Source organism: Bos mutus, chromosome 18 (assembly GCF_027580195.1).
Source record: "Bos mutus isolate GX-2022 chromosome 18, NWIPB_WYAK_1.1, whole genome shotgun sequence".
NCBI lineage: Eukaryota > Metazoa > Chordata > Mammalia > Artiodactyla > Bovidae > Bos > Bos mutus.
This window is the reverse complement of record NC_091634.1, coordinates 27,988,762-28,005,386: the sequence shown is the minus strand read 5'-3', so window position 1 is coordinate 28,005,386 and position 16,625 is coordinate 27,988,762. Positions and strand designations below refer to the sequence as shown.

Genomic DNA, 16,625 nt, shown 5'->3' with positions numbered 1-16,625 from the left:
CATACTTGCAACTTTTCCCAATCAAATCATTGGGAGAAATTTTTTAAATGAACCAAACCTCCTTGACTCATCCTGTATAGGCACTCACTACCACCCCCATCCCAAATCGAGAGTGACCCCACAGAGATGAAAGACTCTCAGGCACCCTGGGAAATGAATATAAGTTAAGGGTTTATTAAAAAATGCAAAATGTTAGTTTCTTATTGTCAATGATTCAAGAAAACAAAACCAGGAGCCCTGCGTGGGGCTGGGAGCAAAAATCCAGGCTCAAGACCGGGCTGACAGACACTGGTTCACAACCTCAAGCAAGTGGGTGTTCTCTAGGGCAGCTGCCACCCGCTCTTTATCTGCAAGCTGCTTGTTCACTAGGTGGAAAGAAGAGAGTGGTGAAATATATCTAACCCCCCCAACCCCCAACAAAGCCCTCCTGTCACCTTCCCAGGATTCCAAGTCTTGATCTGGCTACCCCAACCATCTGAGCCCATACTTCCCCCACTTTCTTATGACCCCTTCCCACCTAGCCACTCTCGTCTGCCTGCTACACTATAAGGCCTGGCACACCCTGGTCCTATATACTTAGAAGAGAGAGAAGGCAGGAGTGAAAGAATATGGTAAACACAGGAGACTCAAGTCAGGCCAACTTTGCTTTAGGCTGCCACCTAAAGCATCTGCCTAGTGCCACACCCCCAATCTTGCCCTAGAAACCATCATGGCAAGGGGGAAGCCTCGGGGCTAATGCTTCAATACCAGCCCACACTTACCTGCATGTTCTGAGGCATGGGTCCCTGGTGTAATGTGCACATCCATCTGGGAGGGAGAGAGGTGGGCCTGAGCACCCACACACCTGCCTACCCCCTTCTCCCCACTCACCCCCTCCAGTTGATCCTACTCCTAATTATGCTTTTGGACTCTGGCCTTCCAAATCCACTCACTGCCAGTACATCACTACCCAAATGTCTGGCCAATGGCTACTGACTTAAAGACCTGCCTGCACCCTCCACCCCTGCTCCAACCTTATCTGTGGCTCCCTACTGCCCAAACTGCCACACTCCTCACTACTTTTCTGCACTTTCCATGTGGGTCTTTATTCTTGTCCTATCCAGTTGGAAAGTCTCCTCCCAATTTCATCTCTGCTAGCCAGGTTCCTTCCAGATCTCTCTGACGTCCAGACTCATGCTCCCATATCCTCCTCAGTGACAAACACTCACAGCTGCCCCACCCACAGGGCTAAGTTCAAACTCACCTTGAAACGCTGGGGAAGGGATCGAAGAAGCTTGACTTTGATGGACAGGCCAATAAGGGTGGCCATACTGCAGTGTGGAATGGTGGGTGTGAAGGCCACAGCCACTGTGCTCTCGGGGTCGCTCACCTAGTTGGGGAGAGGGATGTTAGGAGTCATGACCCGTTCAGTCCTGAGCCCCTCTTTTTAGTCTGTTGCTTCAAACAAGTCGTCTAACAAGTATGGGCCTCAGTTTCCTCATCCATAAAATGGGTGTGCAAATGTTCCAAAGAGCCACTGAGGGAGGAGTCCGTGTCCTGAAAGCACACCAGCCCCTAGGTGCACAGCTGAGCTATCCTGGCTCTCCCGAACAAGTCGCTACGCTGGACGCTGGGAGTGACTCACCTGAACCCGGACTTGCTCTACTACGTTCAATTCTTCTAGCGTCAGGGGATGCTCCGGGTCATTGATGGAGCGAATCAAATGTGCCAAGTGAAGGAAAGAGGACTCTGCGCCTTTGCCCACTGAGAAGCCTCCGCCGGAATGCCCGGCCCTAACACAGCTGCACCGACTACACAACGTCACTTCATCCCCCGCATCCCATGCCCCCGAAAACCGCCCTCCACCCCCGCGCCCGGCAGCGGTGGATATCGAAGATCTCGCGCGCGTCGATGCTGTCTGGAACCTGCTCGTCCTCTTCGCCCGCGGACACTGGCCGGTCCCCAGAGCGCTCGTAGATGAGGGGGTTAGCGTTCTCCAGGAGACCGCCCCCCATGCCGCCGCCGCCCACCATCGCGGAACCGCTGCCGGCGACCTTAGACATGCACTTCCTCTCCTACGGCACACTTCCGGGGAACGGGAATGGGGCGTGGCGTGGTGACGGGGTAACGCGAGGGACACGCGGCGCTGCTCTTGCTCCACCTGGGGTACGGGTGGGACGGTGGCCACCATGAGCTCTCCACCCAGACCCGGGAACATACCGAGCGCCTCCAACAACCGCACCGAGAAGGGAGCACATGTGCGAGCCGGGAGGGTGCTGGGCACCGCAGGATAAGGCTGGAGCACTGAAGATCCGAATGAGATCGAGCCAGGCATCATTTCCTCCGAGAAACCTGCCCCGTAGGCTGGGCAGTTGCCTAGACTTGCCTGTCTGCCCCGGAACGGCTCACTGCGTTTCGGAACTTCCCGGACACGCACCTGTAGCTCCATCTGCACCTGGGGCCCGAGAGTGCTCGCCCAGTCCCCAGCACGCGGACCAGCAGACGTTCTTTAAATGTTTGTCCAATGGATAAATAACTGACCTCGATTTTGGAAAGAGCTGGGGACAGGGAAAGACCCGGGATGAGGTTGAGGGTGTCCTTAAGATGAGTGCCACAATCAAGTGTGCATTTCAAAAGGGGGACCTTTGCTGAGTAGGGCGGGGGGCTCAAGGAGACCCTCAGACCAGAGACAGTAAGGGGATGAAGCTGAACCCAGGAAATCGATCCCTGAAAACAAGGAGGAGTTTTTGGAATGACTGGCAGTCACGTTTTCCTGCCTTTACGCGAGCGGTTCCTTTCCCTCTGAACGAAAGTCGTTTTGATATCTCTTGTCTGTGGGAATTCTGATTGTGCCCCTCCTCAAGGAAACGCTCCCGGTTTCCCCAATTACATCTTATTGCTCCCTCTCCGCGCTCCTCGCACCGGTTCCCCCCGCCCCCGCCCCAGCACCACATTTGTCAAGCCTGTGACTGTAGGGACACTGAACGCAAGTTTGGGGAGAGGGGTCTTGATATTGCGGAGAACTGCGGAAGCCTCAATGCCTCTTCGAAGAAAGCCCAAGGGGACCCAGACAGAAGGGAAGCGGTTGTGCTAGCCCCTGCCTGCCACTGGTCTTAACCCATTTAGTCCCGCTCTCCTGCCAAACCCACCTTTGCTCCCGCCTACGCCCTGCCCAGTCCAAACTACAGACCTGGGCGAGGCACTGACTGGTCGAGTCCTGGCTGGACGGGTCCCCGCGCAGCCTCTTGAAAAGCCGTGTGCCCGCCAGTAGTACAGAAAAGACTTCTGAGCTCACGATGAAGCCGGACGGGCCTCGCTTGCGTCTGAGGGCCGTGGCCTTCGGGTTCTTGCTTCTCCTCGTCCCGGGCCAGGGTGAGGCTCCCGCGCAGGGCAACATAGGGACCGGGGTAGGACTTGGCCAAATTCTGCAGAGGCTGTGGGGATGGGGGTGGGGGTGGGAGAGCGGGTACTGGCGTCCGGGAGGTGGGAGCCGCTGGAGCGCTACAGTAACAGAACCGTGATCCCACGCATCTCTGCGTCCCCAGAGGCGAGAAAAAGTCTGGCCTGCCCCAGGTCTAGCTACGCTGAGGGGCAAACGGGCTCTAGGGTGTGAGACGCAGCCGAGCGGGGTGGGAAGTTATTTGGAACATTTCCCTTCTAAGTGTTCGTGGTGGAGCTGGAGCTGATCGGTGATAGCATCAACAATAATAATAACCTTCCTGCCACCCTTTGGCTCTGAGCGTTGCAACCTTGGCCAGAGGGACGTCCTGACAGCCTCTGAATCTCTCTCCACGGAGTTGTAGGCAAGGTTACTGGCTCAGGCTACAGAGGCCCCCATCCCCAGCAGCTACATCTAGCAGAAGAGACTGCCACATCCTCTTCACCCCATGCACCCACCCGAGGTGAGAGTATGCCTTAGCCTTCAGGGCAAAGGTAATAGCTCTTTGTGCCAGCCCTTATCAGTAGCTTTTACTGATAAGTAGCTTAGGCTATGTGGGCACAGTACCCGAGCACAGCCCCAGCTCCTGTACCTGCTCTTGAACCCTGCTGCTGCTGCTGCTAAGTCGCTTCAGTCGTGTCCGACTCTGTGCGACCCCATAGACGGCAGCCCACCAGGCTCCCTCGTCCCTGGGATTCTCCAGGCAAGAACACCGGAGTGGGTTGCCATTTCCTTCTCCAATGCAGGAAAGTGAAAAGTGAGAGGGAAGTCGCTGAGTCGTGTCCGACTCCCAGCAACCCCATGGACTGCAGCCCACCAGGCTCCTCCATCCATGGGACTTTCCAGGCAAGAGCACTGGAGTGGGATGCCGTTGCCTTCTCCGGCTCTTGAACCCTATGATCATGTAATTCAGAGGTTCTCTGCCTGTGACACTTGACTATCTTGTCCCCTCCCAGTCCAATCTGCCCAGGAAGGGTCCACACACTCATGACTCCCCCGTGGCCCACCCCACTGGGCTTCCACCCTGACCCCTTGCTGACCAGACTCTAGGAGGTCCCCGGAATCTTCCAGCACCACAATCTGCTAAGCTTGGCTGAGGCCTCTTTTTAAACATGTTGCTGTGTTGGATTGGACCCACTTTCAGAGCAGAAGAATTGATAAGTACAGGTGATGGGTCTGTCCCTCTCCTGTTCTACCAAGTCCTAGCTTTTTGACAGGGACCATCTAGATCTCCAGGGCTTTCCACACACTGCCCAGGAGTTCACCCAAGAATGGGTGTGTGCATGCATCCTTGGTTTTCACCTAAATGGTCACCCATTGCCTCCCTTTCTGGTCCCGGCTTTTCCACTTCCTGACCCCAGGAGTGACTTCCACACCCCATCGTGGTAGAACTTCTTCATCCTGTTTAATGAAAGGCCTTCTCTTCAAGAAGTAAGCATCCTCAATGTAACCAGCCTCTGATCAGGAACATTTTAGCAGGTTTTGTCCTTTGCTATAACAAACAACCAGCATTAGAGGCTGGTGGAGGCAGTGAATTACATGGATAGACATTCCATCCCACCAGGAACTAGAGAGCAGCATGTTCCTTGGGAGAATGGTGGGCCTTCTGACTTGAAAAGGCATTGCTCAATTACCCTCTGTGGAGCGTGAGAATAGCTGCTGACTCTGGCCTCACCCACACTATGTGCCATCAAACATGTTAATCCGTGTAAATCTAATAGGTATAGGGTAGTACAGTCACGTGAGGCTGTTTTTTGTTTTCTTTCTTTTAAAAAAAATGAACACTTTTTATTATGAAACCAGGCTCAGATCTGCCAAATTCTGCAGACAGAACCTGAGCATGCAGGAGGAAAGGCACCAAGGAGGTGGGAACCGGTGGAGATAGCACCAGAGGAATTGGGAGCCTGATTGGATACCTCCCTGCACCCTGAGGCACAGAGAGGGTCAGGACTGCCTGAGGTCACATAGCACTGCAGGGCTCCCCATCTGAGGTAGGGAGAATAATATAGCAGACTCAGTATGCCTTCAACAGTTATCAAGACCTGGGTACCTTAGTTTTGTTTGGATTATCGCCTCTCCTTTGCACTATTATTTGAAGCAAATCCCAGACATCACATCACTTGTAAATTTTTTTAATCATGTCCTACTAAAATAAAAGGTGTATATCTCTCATAATTTCTTAATGTAATCAAACATCTAGTCAAACATTGTTTTTTCATGTTATCTCATGATATTTATGACATTTTTTAAAACCACGATTTATATAAGATTCATACTTTAAGAACTGGTAGCTGTGCTTCTTTTTTTAATAGCAAATTTAAGATACAATTCACATAGCATTTAATATGGTTTGTAGGGACTTCCCTGGTGGCCAGTGACTAAGACTCCATGATCCCAATGCAGGGGGCACATGTTTGATCCCTGGGCAGGGAACTAGGGACTTCCCTGGTAGCTCATCTGGTGAAGAATCTGCCTGCAATGCAGGAGACCCTGGTTTGATTCCTGGGTCAAGAAATTCCCCAGGAGCGTGGATAGACTACCCAATCCAGTATGTTTGGGCTTCTCTGGTGGCTCAGATGGTAAAGAATCTGCCCTCGATGAGGGACACCTGGGTTCGATCCTTGGGTTGGGAAGATCCCCTGAGGGAGAGCATGGCAACCGACTCCGTATTCTTGCCTGGAGAATCCCCATGGATAGAGGAACCTGGCGGGCTACGGTCCATGGGGTCGCAGAGCTGGACACAACTGAGCAACTAAGCACAGCACAGCACGGGGAGCTAAATCCCACATGCCATAACTAAAAAGGATCCCACATGCCACAACTAAGACCCAGCACAGCCAAAGAAATAAAATAAATAAACACACATTTTAATATGGTTTTTAGTATATTTATGGAGTTTACCACATTGATTTCCCTTTGCCCCAACATTTTCTCTCTATGAATATCCCAATTGTGATTTTGTATAAATTGAATCATCCAATATGTGGTGCTTTAGAACTGGCTTTTTTCACTTAGCATATTTTCAAGGTTCATCTGTGTTGTAGAATGTTTGGTAATTCTTTTTATTGCTGAATAATATATTCTATTGTGTAGATATTGTACATTTTATCAATCCATTTATCAGTTGATGGACATTTGGATTCTTTCCACTTTTTGGCTATTATAAATAATCCTGCTATGAACATCCATACCCAAGTTTTTGTGTGGACATGTTTCCAATTCTCTTGAGTTTATACCTAGGAGTGGAATTGCTGGGTCATTTGGTAACTCTATGTTTAACTTTTTGAAGAACTACAGGATGTTTTCCAAAGCACTTGCACCATTTTCCTTTCCCACTGGCAATGTACGAAGGTTCCAGTTTTTCCACATCCTTTCCAACATTTATTATTGCCTGTCTTTTTGAAGTATTTCGTGAAGCTCAATCTTCAGATTCCTTCTCTGCCTCGCTTCTGTTTTCCTTGTGATTTTGTTGTTGTGTTGAAGAAACTAGTTTATTCTGGAGAGGATCCCAGAGTTGGGATTTGGGTTATTTTTGTTTGTTTTCTTGAAGTATAGTTGATTTATAATGTTAAGTTAGTTTCAGGTGTACAGTAAAGTGGTTCAGTGATAAACATATTCATATTCTTTTCCCTTATAGATTATTATGAGATATTGAGTAGAGTTCCCTGTGCTGTATAAGGGCTCTAGGCCCTTGTTGGTTATTTTATATATAGTAGTGTGTATATTGGCAAAGGCAATGGCAACCCACTCCAGTACTCTTGCCTGGAAAATCCCATGGATGGAGGAACCTGGTAGGCTGCAGTCCATCGGGTTGCTAAGAGTCGGACACGACTGAGCGATTTCACTTTCACTTTTCACTTTCATGCATTGGAGGAGGAAATGGCAACCCACTCCAGTGTTCTTGCCTGGAGAATCCCATGGACGGAGAAGCCTGGCAGGCTGCAGTCCATGGGGTCGCACAGAGTCGGACATGACTGAAGCGAATTAGCAGCAGCAGCAGCAGTGCATATATGTTAATCCCAAACTCCTAATTTATTCCTCCCCCCTTTTTCCTTTTGGTAACCATAAATTTGTTTTCTGTGTCCCTGAATCTGTTTCTGTTTTGTTCATTTGTATCATTTTTTAAATTCTACATATAACAGAGTTTGGATTTTGCTGGTATGGTGTCTTTTAACTGTTTCTCTGCCCCCTGTGTGCCTGTAAATTTGTATTTATATTCTAGAGTCTCGATCAAATTCAGATTTTACGTTTTGCTTTGTTTTGTTTAGGGTCAAGACTGCTTCATATGCAGTACAATGGACTTCCAATAGAAAACATACAATGTCTGATTGTCTTGCTTTCTGTGACAAAATAAGTTGCTGACATCACATTCAGGTTTCAGTATGCGTTTCTCTTAGCATGATTGAGACAAATATCTCCTCATTTGTGTAAAAGCTATTTATTGGTATTCCTCATTCTATCTGAACATGCACTTTCACCATTTCATGTTCTTTTGCCAAATGTACATTGCTGTCATCTTTCTTATTTATAGAATTTTTTATCTATTAGGAATTTCAGCTCCCCAACTGTTAGGTGACTTTCTTTCTTTTTTTAAATTTTTAAACTTTTATTTTCAAAGAGCTAGTATTGTTTCTGCATAAGGTAGATGTGCTGGACGATCCATTTAAGCAAGTCCAGTTAGTCCAACTTAACGACGCTGATGTCCTTCGCATACTGGTGGAAACGCTGGCGGCACATTTTGAGGCCGTATTTTTGGATCAGACCATGGTGGTTTGAGCAGACCCAGCAAGAGCGAGAACTCTGGCCGAATTTTCTCTGATGGATCCAATAGAGCTGCTGGTGGCCCATGTTGCTTTCTTGGCTGCAATGAGGCAAAGGTGTTAGGTGACTCTTAATCTCTTCCTGGTTGCCAGATCCCTTTAGCAGGGCGGGCTGTGCTTTCTAATGTTCTAGACACAGCTGCCCTTTCCTCTGTAGTTCTCCTCATAACATCACTCTTTATTTGGGGAATACTTTATGTCATTCTTGCCACCTGGAATGTGAGATCCTTAAGGACAAGAATCTTGTCTGTCTGATTCCTACAGTTCTCCTGCTGCTCCTAGGCCTGCACACAGTGAGTGGAAGGGACACTCTCACCCCCATCAAGCTCATATGGCTATTTGAGGCTCCTGGGGCTAAACCATGATGCCAAGCCCCAGAGAGGTACACTGAGCCTGATGGAAAAGGCTGGAGCAGTAAAGGCAGTGGGGGCAGGGCAGAATTACAGGCAGGGAGTCTGTAAAGCAAGTATTGGTAGATCAGTGTCCCTTGAGCTGAGCTGAGGACAGGAAGGAGGTGAAAACATCAACAGTCTGGGAGGGCAGCTGAATGGGGAGACCCAACCCTGATGTCCATCTCTCTGCCCACAGGCCAGGACTCAACCCGCCCTGTCCGAACCACACACACAGGGAAGGTACAGGGGAGCCTTGTCTACGTGAATAATGCTGATGTGGGGGTCCACACCTTCTTGGGAATTCCCTTTGCCAAGCCACCTGTAGGGCCGCTGCGATTTGCACCCCCGGAGCCCCCAGAATCTTGGAGTGGTGTAAAGGATGGGACTTCCCAGCCAGCCAAGTAAGCAGGAGGTCCGGGAACTTTAGGCCCTGGTATAGAGGGTACTCTTGAGCTCTGGGCCAGGTTGCAGTTGTTATTTCATCTAAGCCACAGCCAGTTTTCCTTCTGAGTTTGATGGATATTCGAATGCATTTTTCCGATAAGCATGCTGAAGCTTGAAAGAGCAAAGTAACTTTCCCAGACTGAGGACTTAGCACTCAAAAGAGCATTAGATCTACATGCTGAAGGGACAAGCAGAGACATGTAACTCCCTAAGTTTTAATCATACCAAGTGATCTCTGACACCAGAGAAAGTGGCTCTGAAAGAGGTTTGACCCTTGTAGGAGCTCCTGATTCTAGCAGCTCATACTGTAGATTTCCAAGGAGTGGCAGACCTGAGTCTTCACAGTCACTGTGCCAACCAACAGGGCCAGGTGCCACAACTGCAACCTGGCCCAGAGCTCAAGGAATTGACCAAGGAATGTGTGAATGTTCTTGCAGCTGGAAACTTTGAGGGAGAGATGAGGTTTTCTGAGAGACTGACTTGAGGTTTTTAAAGGACATTGCACTGCTCTTCTCTTGAGAAATTAAGCCATTCATTTTGGCAGCACATGTGTACGGGCTACTCCCCTGTCCCAGGTGTGTGTGAGTACAGGGATATGGTGGTGAATGTCAACACAGGCAACCAACAGTTCTCATAGAGGCCCTCAAGAGTCAAGATTTCTCAGCCTCAGGAGGATAGTATCCAAGGCCCTCATAAACTTGAGGCTTCCCTGGAAGACGGGGCTCCATTCCAGCTTTCCCAGAGTCTGTGGACTGTAACCTGGTGCAAAGGTCCTTTAAGGAGGGATCACATGTAAGTGGGGCATCAGAGAAAGTTGGACCAAGTAGCTGGGAGTAAATCGGGGCCCAGAATCTGGTTACAGCTACTGCACAGCCCCAGGACTAACTGCCTGCCACCACCAGGTGTCCGCAGGACGCCGACGGCATGAAAAGCATGGAACTATGGAATGTGACCCTGCCTTCTACCTCCATGTCTGAAGATTGTCTGTACCTCAACATCCACACACCTGCCTATTCCCATGAGGGCTCCAATCTGCCTGTGAGTGCCAGGACATAACTGGGTGAGGGGTGGGAGGATGTTTCTTCTGCAAGAAGATTGAAAAGGACAAGATCAGCTTGAGCCCCACTGCACGTGGACCCTGTTAAGACACTGAGTGCTTCTTACCCAGCGTGGATGGCCGACCCTTCGGCACAGGGTCACAAAACCCTGGCTGCTCTCAGAGGTCAGAAACTGTGTCCCTAGGAGGGACCGTGGACTCACCCAACCAACTCATACCCAGGACCCAGTCAGGTACCTAGGTGCCTAAGGCCTGCACTTTGAGGTGGCCAGAGACCCCAGTCTTGGATTATCCATTGGGCCAGTGAGAATGGAGTACTCTTTTAATTAATGTGCATGCATGTAAGGTGATCAGAGAAACACTCCTTTTCTTTCCACCTCAGAGGGTTCTGGGGGAAATGGGGCCAGGCTCTGGTAAGTGGGACAGGCCTTACATGTGGGAGGTGGGTTTTCCTGATAGAACATGGGTCACCTTCAGTCCAGGTAATGAAGACACTACTGTGTCTTGCTAGAGTTCTGTCCATGTGGTTAGGTGAGCAGAGTCAAAGTGGTGGTTAGTTTAGGTAGCAGCCCTGGTGGGGTTTAGGGCCAGGTGGGAGCCACATGGTAACTATACCTCGGATTCCCCAGGTGATGGTGTGGATCCATGGTGGCGGGCTTGTCCTGGGCATGGCATCCATGTATGACGGCTCTGCACTGGCAGCCTTTGGAGACGTGGTGGTGGTCGTTATCCAGTACCGCCTGGGTTTGCTGGGCTTCTTCAGGTGAGTCTGGGGTTGGGCTGGGCTGGGCAACGTGGACTGATGGAGCTAGGACAGCCCCATGACCCTCATCCTTGCCACCTCTCAGCACTGGAGACAAGCACGCAACTGGCAACTGGGGCTACCTGGATCAAGTGGCCGCACTGCGCTGGGTCCAGCAGAATATCGCCTACTTTGGAGGCGACCCTGGCCGTGTCACAATTTTTGGCGAGTCTGCGGGTGGCATAAGCGTGTCTTTGCATGTCATATCCCCCATGTCCCAAGGACTCTTCCATGGCGCCATCATGGAGAGTGGCGTGGCCCTGCTGCCTGGCCTCACCATCAACTCATCTGACAAGGTCGCCAAAGTGAGTGCCCTCACCCGTGGAAAGCCCAGACCTGCTCCCTGCATTTCTTAGCCCTCAGCCCATTATGCTGTCTGTTAAGTGGAGATAACAGGGACTCCCCTGCCATCAGAGGACCTTGGGAACAGCCATCTACCTGGGGATTGTTCAGGGGTCAGAATTCACAGGACTCTGTCAGCTCAGAGGCTGAGTGTGTTCCGTGGCCCATAGAACTTCTGCCCTGGGACCCCCATCAGAGGCAGGACCATCTAGGAAAGTGGAATGGCACCCACCACCCCCCCCCCAGCTGAGTCCTCTGAGCAACAGGGAGGTTGGGACAATTTCAACCCTGTAGAAATCCATTCACAATACTCTGTGAGATTTGGGGGTACACCTGCCTGCACCTGGGGCATTGGGCATACCTCTCTCCCCTACCTGGAAGGATGAGCCGACCACTGCCTGATCTCTTCACAGGTGGTAGCCAACCTGTCTGCCTGTGGCCAGGTTGACTCAGAGGCCCTGGTGGACTGCCTGCGGCACAAGAATGAAGAGGAGGTTCTGGCCATCAACAAGGTTTGGCTGAATGGATGTGGCTTTGAAGGAGGGGCAATCAGGTGTGCGGCAGGCAAGCCTGGGTACCCTTCACTGTCACGGGCAAGTTTTTCTAGCTCCACACTGTGGTGTCCTTATAGCCCTCTTACAGGAGCCTCCTGTAAGCCTCCCTTACAGGAGATGAGGTGCGAATTGAGACCAGGCCATGTTGAGGCAGATGTAGGACCTTCTGGGGTGGGTGTGAGCATCCTGGGATGAACCAGGAAGGGGTGCATGATGTCTGTGGCATCAGAAAGTGTCTGCAACCTGACCTTGAGGATCCTTAGCTCGTCAAGATCATCCCCGGCGTGGTGGATGGGATCTTCCTGCCCAAGCACCCCCTGGAGCTGCTGGCCTCTGACGACTTTCAACCTGTCCCCAGCATCATTGGTGTCAACAATGATGAGTATGGTTGGATCATCCCCTTGGTGAGGCCCACTCCCAAGCCTCCAGGTGCCTGGGAGCCCATCCAATGGGAAGTCCTCAGGGCTTCATAGTTCTGGGCCCATCCTATTTCCAACTTGAGTCTCTCCCACCACCCAGAGCGTGAACAATTCTGACACTAGGAGGGAAATAAGCAGAGAGTCCGTGAGGAATGCCTTGCAGGAATTGTCAACAATGACGGTGAGGTTCTTGTGGACCTGCCCTCATGGGAAGGGGTTCCTTTCCTATCCCAAGGCACGGGGAACCCATCACCCAGATATCCTGTCTATGCAATACCTGCCCCCACCCCCACCAGAGCTTGGTCCCTGTCCTCAGTTCCCAATCCCAACCCAGAATCCATCTCCCACCTCTGTCCCTGCTGCCTCCCGGCCCCTGCCAGCCTGCCTAACCTGACTCCCTCATCCACCTGGGGCAGACTATGCCTCCTGAGTTTGGTGAGCTGTTGATGGAGGAGTACATAGAGGACAGTGAAGACCACCAGACCCTCCAAAACCAGCTCCATGAGATTATGGGGGACTACCTTTTTGTGATCCCTGCACTCCAAGTAGCAATGTTTCATCGTAAGTACATCTGTAACTAAAGCCAGACTGGCAGGGGGGCAGCTTGGAGCTGCAGGTGTCAGGGGAGGTCTACCAGTGTCCAGGTCCCCACCCATATATATTTATTGGGCCCCAAGTGCCAGGCACTTGAGATCCTTCATCTCGGTAAATCCTCATGGCTAGTCTAAGAGACAGACATTTATCCCATTTTACAGAAGAGGAAAAGAGTTCAGTGACCTTCAGTGACTTGCCCAAGACCACACCCTAGGAAGTTCCAAGGCCACGATTTGAACCCAGGCCCTTCCCACTGCCGTTGCTCCAGCCTGGGATTCCCTTACCCCATTGTCCAGATTCCAACCATCTTTGGACCTAGCTATGTCATCACCATGGATCATGCAGGAAGGCTCCCAGTGAGGGGCCGCCATGTCATGGCCCATCTGCCCTACCTCCCCAGGTTCCCACGCCCCCGTCTACTTCTACGAGTTCCAACATCAGTCCAGCTTCTTCAAGGATGTCAGGCCGAGCTCTGTGAGGGCGGACCATGGAGATGAGGTTCTCTTCCTCTTCAGGAATGAGCAAAGTGAGTCATCCTGGGTGGGGCTCCTTGTTCCCAGGATGTGGGATGCTCGCTGAGACCCTGGGTGAGGGCAATCATGAGAAAACTAAGGCTCTGAGAGAGGACGGGATCAGGTGTCCAAGATCTGACAGATGGAAAGACTGAGCTCCAGGGACTTCCCTGATGGTCCAGTGGTTAAGACTCTACACTCCTGATGCAGGGGGCACAGGTTCAATCCCTGGCTGGGAAACTACGGTCCCGCATGCTGCAGGTACAAAAAAGAAAAGGAAATTTTAAAAAAGAAGACGAAGAAGAAAAGGAAAGGGAAAAAAAAACTGAGCTTGGAGTCCAGGACTCTTCAGACCAGAACCTATACTCCATCTCTCCCCACCCTGATTTTAGGTGTCTGGCATGGGTGCAGAGAACATATTTCAAAGGCATTTCTCTCTCTCTCTCTTTTTTTTTTTTCCCTTCCTCCCTACCCTTCTTTTTCCTATTTATTTATTTATTTTTTAAAATCACTCAGTCATGTCCAACTCTTTGTGACCCCACGGACTATACAGTCCATGGAATTCTCCAGGCCGGAATACTGGAGTGGGTAGCTGTTCCCTTCTCCAGGGGATCTTCCCAACCCCAGGTATTGAATCCAGGTCTCCCTCATTGCAGATGAATTCTTTACCAGCTGAGCCACCAGGGAAGCCCTCCTATTTATTTTTTAAATCTCTTCCAGTGTCAGAAGAAGAGAGCCTTCTAGGTCAGGGTTGAACCCAGTGTCGGGTCAGCCAGAGGCCCGGATGAATATATGGGGCTTGGGCAAGGACAGGGCCTGGGGATTGGGCAGAGCTGAAGGCTGGGGATGACAGGGCAGAGCCTGGGATGGTGGGGAGACGGGGGAATGACCCACGTGCCGGACTGAACTGCCCTGACCTGGACCCTTGTCTTCTTGCTCTGTAGTCCAATTCACAGAGGAGGAGGAGCTGCTGAGCAGGAAGATGATCAAGTATTGGGCCAACTTTGCTCGAAATCAGTGAGATGTCACACCCCTACTTTAACCCCATGGTGGGGAGGGCAGGGCCTGGAATCCATCTGGGGCTCCCCTCATCTGTCTACGGTGACTCATGAGTGTATGTGTCCTTCATTGCATGGCCCCCTCCCCAGCTCCAAGATCCTCTTGGACACTCTTTCCATCTCTGGGTGACCTGGATGGTGGGGGGAGGGGCGGTGACAGTGCTGTTACCTACAGAACCTCCCTCTGTCAGGAAGGAACAAAGGCTGCCCTGCCTCCTGTAGAACTGATGCTCTAGTGGGAGGTGGTTTCTTTCTTTCCTACTTCTAGAAACCTCCCCTCTCATTCCCCAAGCCCTGTTTGGTTGCCTTGCCTGACCTGTCAGGGTGCTTGGATCTGAGCTTGGTAGGACTCAGAGTGACCCTCATGTCTACAGGAACCCCAATGGTGAGGGTCTGCCCCACTGGCCGATGTTCGACCAGGAGGACCAATACATGCAGCTGAACACGCAGCCTGCAGTGGGCCGGGCCCTGAAGGCCCACAGGCTCCAGTTCTGGATGAATACCCTACCCCAGAAGACACAGGAGCTAATGGAGACCAAGGAGAAGCACACAGAACTATAGTTTCCTGCATCTGGGGGTGGGGGGTTGGGGGCTTGAGTATAGGTGGGGCTCTGCCAGATGTGCCCACACATGCCCAGTGAGGAGCCAGCAGTTTTTTCTTTCATTCACACAGCCATTCATTCATTCATTGATTCTTCTACCCATCTATCCTCCCGGAAACCTTGAAGAACCAACTGCCTGATGTTCCCAAGCCTGCCACGGGTCCTCTCTTCTCAGACACAATCAATAAACCTTCCCAGGAAGCTGCGTGAGCAAACACTAACGGAAGTTTACTTTCTTTAGCACTCCACTGGACCCTGAGCCCCGTCTTCCCTTCCTTACTCCACTGCCTCCCCAGCCTCTCTCCTCTACCTCTGAAGGAAGGTGCTTGGGGAACCTTGCACACCTGGCTCTCAGCAAGGCCCCCATGCTCTCCGTCTGTAAATGGCCAATCAGAAACCTGGACACTAGGATCCTGGGAGTGTAGGATCTCAGCCCCGCCCTCCACCCAGGCTACCCATTACTCAGAATGTCGATGTCCCTATCCCCACCCGTTGTCTTCCTAGACTAAGTGCCATCTATTGTTGACCTTTAAACAAACTTCTCTTTCACTTAGTGTCCCACAGAGGTGATTGACCCTTTTTTTTGTAGGAAGCAGAATTGGGCTTGTCCATGGGCTGCTGGAGCCTGGGCCAGCTGCACAGTGGCCAGGAGAACTGGGCGGGTTCCTCAGTCACTGTCTCCTGAACCTGTCTTTATCTTCAGTGATTCTGCAGACATTGTAGGGCCCAGACTTTACATGATCGCAGCACATCCATGAAGAGGTTTATCTGTGAGATATTTCCTGGAAGCAGGATTGAGGGATCAGAAGATCTAGGATGTTAGGAGAAGAGACTTGTCTGTTGGCTCCCAATGGCCTCTTCATCCAGGGAGGTCTCCTTTGCTTTTTAGAATCCCCCTTGCTACTGCCGACCCCCACCTCCAACCATCCCCTCTGCTGAGCATTCCCCAACTCACTGTGGGCATTGACATGATTCGTTTTCCTATGGACCTCATTCTCCCTAAACTTTTAATTCCTTTTCACCATCTCTTCCCACCCGCACCCCACCCCACCAAAACCCTATCTTATATTTCATCTCAATATGCAAAAGCACCAATTATGTTCATTCTGCCTCTTTGTTCCACCAAAGCACTTTCTTTATATCAATAAGAGGTTGTATCCCTCTTCTCATAGATCCAGGACTCCCTACCTCTGACCCTCTGAGTACCTGGTTTCCCAGGAGAAATGTCCCCCTTCTTTCTACCCACTGTATTCAGCCCAGTCAGAGCCCCCTGAAGTTGGGCTTGAAGGACGGAGATTCACGCATTGCCCACTATAGACACCAGGTGGCACACAAGTACACCCTTGAGCTTGAGATGACCAACTCTGGATAAGAAAGGAGACTTCTTTCTAAAGAACTTTCTTTTGTTTTTTGTTTTTTTTTTTCTTTCTTTTTTTTCTTTTGTTGTTCTTGTTAGTTCATCGCTAAGTCTTGTTCGACTCTTTGCGACCCCATGGACTGTAGCCTGCCAGGCTCCTCTGTCCATGGGATTTCCCAGGCAAGAATACTGGAGTGGGTTGCCATTTCCTTCTCCAGGGGATCTTCCCAACCTAGGGATTGAACCCACACCTC

General features: G+C 51.0%; 3 protein-coding genes across 6 annotated transcripts; 1 reads left to right on the top strand and 2 right to left on the bottom strand.

Annotated features, from left to right (window-relative positions):
* Window positions 1-154: 154 nt before the first annotated feature.
* CIAO2B (cytosolic iron-sulfur assembly component 2B) lies at window positions 155-2,443 on the bottom strand. 2 transcript variants are annotated; one of them, XM_070388282.1, is made up of 6 exons: window positions 2,417-2,443; window positions 1,871-2,140; window positions 1,625-1,702; window positions 1,244-1,369; window positions 762-807; window positions 155-365 (listed from the first exon to the last, which is right to left on the bottom strand). In XM_070388282.1, the coding sequence occupies exons 1-6, from the start codon at window positions 2,426-2,428 to the stop codon at window positions 268-270; spliced, it is 630 nt and encodes a 209-aa protein (XP_070244383.1). In that variant the 5' UTR covers window positions 2,429-2,443; the 3' UTR covers window positions 155-267. The 2 variants fall into 2 exon arrangements, with proteins under 2 accessions (XP_070244383.1, XP_005896631.3); XM_005896569.3 differs by lacking the exon at window positions 2,417-2,443 and having other exon boundaries at window positions 1,625-1,704; window positions 1,871-2,036.
* Window positions 2,147-16,353, top strand: CES2 (carboxylesterase 2). 3 transcript variants are annotated; one of them, XM_005896568.3, is made up of 12 exons: window positions 2,147-3,351; window positions 8,827-9,031; window positions 9,977-10,112; window positions 10,761-10,894; window positions 10,980-11,238; window positions 11,689-11,787; window positions 12,093-12,233; window positions 12,349-12,429; window positions 12,665-12,809; window positions 13,243-13,368; window positions 14,299-14,371; window positions 14,787-16,349. In XM_005896568.3, exons 1-12 carry the CDS (start codon window positions 3,276-3,278, stop codon window positions 14,971-14,973), a joined length of 1,662 nt encoding a protein of 553 aa, XP_005896630.1. In that variant the 5' UTR covers window positions 2,147-3,275; the 3' UTR covers window positions 14,974-16,349. The 3 variants fall into 3 exon arrangements, with proteins under 3 accessions (XP_005896630.1, XP_070244382.1, XP_070244381.1); XM_070388280.1 differs by having other exon boundaries at window positions 3,295-3,386; window positions 14,787-16,352; XM_070388281.1 differs by lacking the exon at window positions 8,827-9,031 and having other exon boundaries at window positions 14,787-16,353.
* LOC102274766 (small ribosomal subunit protein uS14-like) lies at window positions 3,685-8,783 on the bottom strand. Its single transcript, XM_070388283.1, has one exon. It carries the CDS (start codon window positions 8,264-8,266, stop codon window positions 8,096-8,098), a length of 171 nt encoding a protein of 56 aa, XP_070244384.1. The 5' UTR covers window positions 8,267-8,783; the 3' UTR covers window positions 3,685-8,095.
* Window positions 16,354-16,625: the final 272 nt, after the last annotated feature.

What these genes read in the sequence shown, in the direction of transcription:
- CIAO2B (XM_070388282.1), bottom strand. An exon ending in CGACGCGCGCGAGATCTTCG is followed by an intron (nt 1,703 to 1,870) that starts ATATCCACCGCT and finishes CACTTGGCACAT; the next exon opens with TTGATTCGCTCCATCAATGA. An exon ending in CCCTTCCCCAGCGTTTCAAG is followed by an intron (nt 808 to 1,243) that starts GTGAGTTTGAAC and finishes TCTCCCTCCCAG; the next exon opens with ATGGATGTGCACATTACACC.
- CES2 (XM_005896568.3), top strand. Translation starts at nt 3,276, where the DNA reads ATGAAGCCGGACGGGCCTCGCTTGCGTCTGAGGGCCGTGGCCTTCGGG. An exon ending in GGGACTTCCCAGCCAGCCAA is followed by an intron (nt 9,032 to 9,976) that starts GTAAGCAGGAGG and finishes TGCCACCACCAG; the next exon opens with GTGTCCGCAGGACGCCGACG. An exon ending in CCTCTTCAGGAATGAGCAAA is followed by an intron (nt 13,369 to 14,298) that starts GTGAGTCATCCT and finishes CTTGCTCTGTAG; the next exon opens with TCCAATTCACAGAGGAGGAG.
- LOC102274766 (XM_070388283.1), bottom strand. Translation starts at nt 8,266, where the DNA reads ATGGGCCACCAGCAGCTCTATTGGATCCATCAGAGAAAATTCGGCCAG.